This window comes from Sesamum indicum, unplaced genomic scaffold (genome assembly GCF_000512975.1).
Source record: "Sesamum indicum cultivar Zhongzhi No. 13 unplaced genomic scaffold, S_indicum_v1.0 scaffold00419, whole genome shotgun sequence".
In the NCBI taxonomy this organism is placed as follows: Eukaryota; Viridiplantae; Streptophyta; class Magnoliopsida; order Lamiales; family Pedaliaceae; genus Sesamum; species Sesamum indicum.
The window spans coordinates 1-6,192 of NW_011628307.1; the positions used below are offsets into that span (position 1 = coordinate 1).

At 34.8% G+C, this 6,192-nt stretch overlaps 1 protein-coding gene across 3 annotated transcripts in view; it reads right to left on the reverse strand.

The window, feature by feature from the left end:
* Nucleotides 1-2,109: 2,109 nt before the first annotated feature.
* Nucleotides 2,110-6,192, reverse strand: part of LOC105180218 (protein PHOSPHATE STARVATION RESPONSE 1) — a 4,807-nt gene continuing 724 nt past the window's right edge. Inside the window, exons 2-8 of one of the 3 annotated variants that reach the window (XM_011103883.2) lie at nt 4,408-5,165; nt 3,940-4,138; nt 3,764-3,840; nt 3,639-3,678; nt 3,497-3,554; nt 3,278-3,362; nt 2,110-2,729 (exon numbers count right to left, since the gene is read on the reverse strand). In XM_011103883.2, coding sequence (XP_011102185.1) covers nt 2,382-2,729; nt 3,278-3,362; nt 3,497-3,554; nt 3,639-3,678; nt 3,764-3,840; nt 3,940-4,138; nt 4,408-5,049 — 1,449 coding nt within the window. In that variant the 5' untranslated portion in view covers nt 5,050-5,165 and the 3' untranslated portion in view covers nt 2,110-2,381. Of the gene's footprint in view, nt 2,730-3,277; nt 3,363-3,496; nt 3,555-3,638; nt 3,679-3,763; nt 3,841-3,939; nt 4,139-4,407; nt 5,197-6,192 lie in introns of all 3 variants that reach the window. The other 2 variants (XM_011103881.2, XM_011103884.2) reach the window with 2 other exon arrangements.

Sequence of the window (6,192 nt, forward strand, 5' to 3'; positions counted from 1 at the left end):
TTACCTTTCTTATTTTTTTTAGTTAGATAGTTACATTTACGCCCTTTGTTTTATAAATTATTTACATAAATCTATATTATTTACGTAAATATAGAAACTATATCTAATAATCAATAAATAGGGATAATTTATGTAATAATGTCGATGTTTTGGGGGATATATGTAAATTTTTTTAAAAAGTATGGTTGGTTTGCCAAAATGATGTTAACATTTCTGGTAAATATACGTATAATTTTTCAAAGTCATGGGTAGTTTTTATGAATAGACCATAGACCCTCTTTTATTTTCTTGAAACTCATAAGAGTACCTACATTTCACGTGATGCTTTTTCCTCCAAAATCTCTCCAACCAGCCAATTTTTCCCGTCTAACATTTAAGATATGACACAAAAAACAATGATTATTTCGAGAAATCTGAGAATATTTCTATAAAAAGTCCTAAAATATAGGATAAAATATTTAAATAAAATGTAATACCATAATAAATAATCTAAAAAAAATATCATATGAGTAGAATTTAATATGGGTAAGGCAGATTGAATTTACAGTTGACATATTTATTTGCATTTGCAATAATAATATGTGGCTTTTGTGACAATGAAAGCAGCAGGAGGGATGTAAGGCAGCGGCATGTTTGGGTGGCAATATTAATTTCTTCACATGTTGGATGTTAACACCTTTGTCCTTTTCTCTTTTCATCACAGCTTTGTCCTTTCCTATAATTAACCAATATTAATTACTACTTATTACCAACTTTTTCACCTAATCTCTGTTAATTCAATCTTTATTTCTTTGACTATTTTTTTAATTATAAAAAGATTAAGATTAGTTTAAAATAAGTGTTGCAACCAAGGAAATTTAGTTGCCCCAGTGTTTCTTTTTTTTCTTTTTTTTTTGTATTTTGACGAGAGCTCGTTCATATATATATATTATTGAATTTGATTGCCGCAACCCTACAAACATAGTGGGAATTAAGTTCAATCTCTATTAAGAGGGCAATTGGCTAAGTTTATAAACTTCTCAAAACATCTAATAAGATTAAATACAAAATTTGTCAACTTAATTTTAATGGTAACATATCATTTTTGGTCACCTAATTGATAAAAGGAGCTTATTACGCTAAATACCTTAATATTTTACTGTGTTTAAACTTTTTAAAAAATTTATTTTTAAAATAAAATCCAACGCCTTAAAAGTAAATTTGGAATAATATTCTTCTTCAATTATGTGTAGGCTAACTACCCATCTTTTTTCCTTGATCCAAACAACAAACTAAGGATGTATTAATTAAGGTACACTGCTTAGGAAATGGGAAAATTTGGATATGGAATCATGGGTTTGAGTTTGTGTCACTTTCATGTCCAAAAGGGTAGAATGGTCATTTTGGTCAGTTTATGAGTTGGAGAGAGGACTTGGACCATTCCCAAGTATTAAATACCATTTAATGGGGTGCAACCTCTTCACATTTTACTTGGTGACCACTACCTATATATGTTCATGCTTAGAACAAAGGGAAAATAATAATAATTAAAAACAACAAGTAGTTGTTGAAATAAATATAAATAATCTTATGATTCTCTTTGTTTCACTCGAAGGGTGTTTGCCTGAATTTATTTCTAAGATTTTATAAGTTGGTATATTTTTGTAAGATGTTCTTTTTAATTTATAAATATCGGATCTTACTTTAAAAAAAAAAAAGTCATTTTAAGTGTTTGAATAAAATAGTATTATGAATTTTATAATATATTACTAATTGTAATACATTGACAATTGTAAGGTACGGTACAAATGCATAAATATCCCCCGTCCTTATGCAACATTACAAGTACGCTCTAGAGGTTTTAATTGTAATTATAAGTACGTCCCTTATTTAATAGCAAACATTTACACAAACGTCCCCTAAGATACATTACAGTTATGCTAACGCTCCTTTAGGGGCATATTTATATATTTTCAAAAGATACGGAATATTTGGGTATTTAAACTCAACCTCAAGAATGTCAATAAAATTTATCATTTTTTTTTTCTAAATGAGCTGTAAGTTCCTTACGTTTTATTTTTCAATCTTATAAATTCTTTTCCTAAAAAATTTACCAAACAGGTTGCAATATCTTATGAACTCTGAAAAATCATAAATGTTTTAAAAAGCTTACAACCTCGTACAAAAGGTTTTCCTGAACTACTATCCCCACATACATTTGACATTCTGTCCGGGAATCCTTTTCAATAGCCAATTTCTGAATGAACGATCGTTCAAACATCAACCGGAGAGTGCGAATACAACGAAAAACAGAGAAGGGTTCGATATTTTACATATACAAATGGCAATAGATTCCGCTTCTAGACAAGAAAATATTCCGTCCATCACAATATCTGAAAATGTCATGTTACAAGAGTTGTCGAAGAGCTCCCTGTTTCGTCGGCCCTGGCTCGTTTGGACGGTGGACTGGATTCACTATCGTCCAACTCATGCTCCTCAAGGGCTGTCGTTTCACACGACATTTCTTCCTTGTTTGGAATTTCGTGAGTGCTGGCGTGATCATGCTCTGACGACTCTGCTTTAACGTTACTGACAGAAGGCTGCTTTTCGATGGTTGGCGGTTGAGAAGGCTCGTCTACGTTGGCCGATGAGGCTTTTAGCTTTTCTTCCTCCATCTTCCTCTGCTGCTCAAACATTATCTGGAGGTGCTTCCCTTGTTCTTCGATCCGCAACTGCAGGTTTCTTTGAATCTGAAGGAACAAGCTTTCCATAATAAGTTTAAACCAAGAACATAGTTCTCGATGCACAAGCACTACAAAGGAAATGAAACAGTCACAAAAATTATAAATGACTACGACTTAGAAACCCGGATATCTATCATGTTCAAACAAAACCAATACAAAAATGTAAGTTTTGATCACAGGTAATCAACATTTTGCTATGGTTTTAGTTATGACCGAAATATTTGCCATAATTTTTAGCTACGGCTAATGTTTTGGCATCGCCTACAAGAATAACAACCAGTAGTCATTGTGCAGTCTTGGCTGATTAATCCCTACCACGAATTTTACTTTTGATCGTAATAATTAATCATGACAAAAGTCATTTATTCTAGTGATGTCAACCTATGTTAACGGAAAAAGAACAAAGTATATATGAACAGGCCACATAGAAATTGCACAGACTAAAATTCGTTTATATAAACAGAATCAAACTCCAGGCGAGTATGAATGTTATCAACAAAACTCCTGTAATACACTCTAACTGCTTTACAGGACATCAAGCACCATTTACATACCTCAAGTTGTTCATGGAGCTGCTTTTGGACTTCCATCTGCAATCTGAGTGCTTCGGTTATATCCATCTTCCTGTCGTCAAAAAGTCTAAATTGAGATGTTCAGATTTCAATGACGCAGAAAATTGAGACTTTCAAAGACGAAATCTAGGACATGAAACGCAGGAGAGAAGGTGAATATGATGCTGTGAACATGTTGGCAAAAGATAGAGATAGACTTACGTCTTCAAGTCCAGGGATGTAATCTCAGACACAGTTTTAGACTTCTTCTCTGAGGTTCCTAAAGTCAGAATGGAACAATTAAAAATTCTACACACTATCCAATACTTCAAATGCAAAAGACAACTTGGGAAGCAATCTCTACCTTCTGACGACTCCGGCTTGTACCTCGCAGTTCTATATTTCTGAAATTTTAGAACATAGTGATTAGAAATCTTCACATTTTCACAGGAGGAAAACCGAATTCTCGAGAAAAACGTGCGTTCATACCTGCAAATGGCTCTTTACATGATAGATAGTCAAGCCTTCAACATTCATGAGCTTCAAGACACCTTTTGGTGTAGCACCTGCACAGTTAATATATTGAAGTCGGTAGTACAGAAAAATCAAGTCTTCAGTTTCTCTTGAAATTATGAAACTAAGTATTGACGGACCGAGACACTTACGCTCACTACCACCAAGCTTATTCACAGCATCCACAAAAGCTTCATGAAGTTCTGGTGTCCAACGCATACGTGTTTTGATTGTGGGTGAAGCACAGGGAGAGCTAACTAGAGGACAGCTTTGTGCACTTGACACAGGAGTATGCTGATGCTGATGAATTTGTGGCTGGGACGATGAGACTTCAGGTGGCAACTCCAGCAGCTGTAAACCATTAACAGTTTGAAAAGTTAAAAGACTAACAAGAAGAATGGATTATGAGAAACTAAAGAATAGAGACCCATCAAATTTTTAGCTTGCTCGAGAAAGTTGTGCAAGCCCTGAAGCAGTCTGATTGTCTCAATGAAGTTAATTTAGGAAATAATGTCAGAAACATTATACAAACAATTCAACTATCTGCACGACTACAATTTCTGTGAAAATCAAATAAGAGGTACAAAAAATAACACAGCTGACACGATTCAGAATCAAACCTTGGCATCCAGCTCCGGAACATTGACATCGACAAGGAGATCACTCAAATTTGAATCAAGAGCATCATCAACTGTGATTAACTGATCTGCCCAGTCCTGCCAATCAGTTCTCTTAAAATGATCTTCTGATGCCGTCAGACCTGTACAGGTATCTTCACTATTCTGGGAATGGATATTCAAGGGAATATCAGGAAAATTCTCAGTTCCATCTGTATTCCAGGAGACATCGTTATCCTCTGCAGCATAGCCATCCAATTTTCTAGCTGGAGTAACTGAAGGAGATAGCTGGCTTGATGAGAAAGAAACTCCATCATTGAGTGGCTTAGGAATGAAAGGCAATTTTCTTGGTCGATTTATATCAGGCGACATCAAAGAACCACGAAGATTTCCAGGGTGATCAGAAGCAGAAGAGAACAAATGCCCAATGGTTTTGTTGTTAGATGATAGTGTACTAGGACAAGAGGAAATTACATTAGTAGTCAGTTCCTGAGCTAAAGTAACCTGAGGTGAATCGGGCAGCTTTGGGAACTTTTCTTCTGAAGGAGAGGGCAAGGTACGCAACGATCTAGGCAAAGCTCCAGAGGTTTCCATGTCATTGGGACGTGCTTCACTAGATTTTTTCTTAAATAATGCAGGGGCCATGTTCAATTGTTTATAAACAGATGAGAAACTATAAAAGATCAGCGGAGAAACAGTTCCGAGCTCATTGGAGTAACAACGATTGTTCCCAGAATCCCATGATTGCTACCTCTTAAGCACTACAGCAGTTTAAGGTTATCACTTTTAGATCTGGAAAAGAAAATATCAAGTAAATGTAAATAGAATTTGAACAGAGTATAGATTTTAAAATATCCTATTTTCACACAGCAAAATATGCCTGGTTTATGTGAAAATGGGTTTCAAAATATTGCTGAAACTAGACAAACCAGATAGAATATGTCATGCGAACTGATAAAATCGCGGGTATAGGATTTTCAACATTCAGAACAAAGTACCTGAGATTTTGTTGTGAAGATAGGGTCACAATGAACTAAAACTAAGTTCAATTAAGACAATGCAACTCAAGAAAACAGCTATATTTATTAGCATTAGCCGTGGATGTCGTGTTTAATCACATCAACATATTTTCCAAGCAGTTTCGCTATTCCACATTGTAACAGGTGGAATAAAGTTTTTGAAAACCATGCCACATTATCGAAGTTCAATTAAGAACTTCAAACCTTAAGTTAACCTTAAAATTACATCTAGCCACCATTAGTAACCTCATGTATTGTCCAATATGACCCCCAAAATTCAACGAGACGGCCTAGCAGATATTATTCCTATTGAATGACCACCTCATTGAAAAGTTTAAGCTGTTAAAGAGGAGAGACATTTGATATCGAGTACCTTTAACAATTCCATTTGCAAAGTTCTCAATCCTTGAGCTTCTAACACTAACGGATAGCTGGAGGGGAAACAGAAAAAATTTACGAAGGTGATACCAAACAAGAAGAGCTGTTTCCTTCCATGTATTTGAGAATCTAATCATTCTTTGATCTTCTATCTCGTTCTTTTTCTTTCTTTTTTCTTCTCCTCTTTTTCCCACAGAATTTCACAATTCGTTTTGCAATTGCCCAAGAAAAGTCAGCTAAACAAGTACCCATCAATTAATGGTATTTCATCAAATAGTCAGTCTATTCCGTAATTCACAAACCCAAAGGGGTCCCCCCATCTATCATCCTCATTGTCCAAGCTTCTGCAGAAACTCCATCACCACAGAAAAAGCTTTAGCTTTATCTTTCC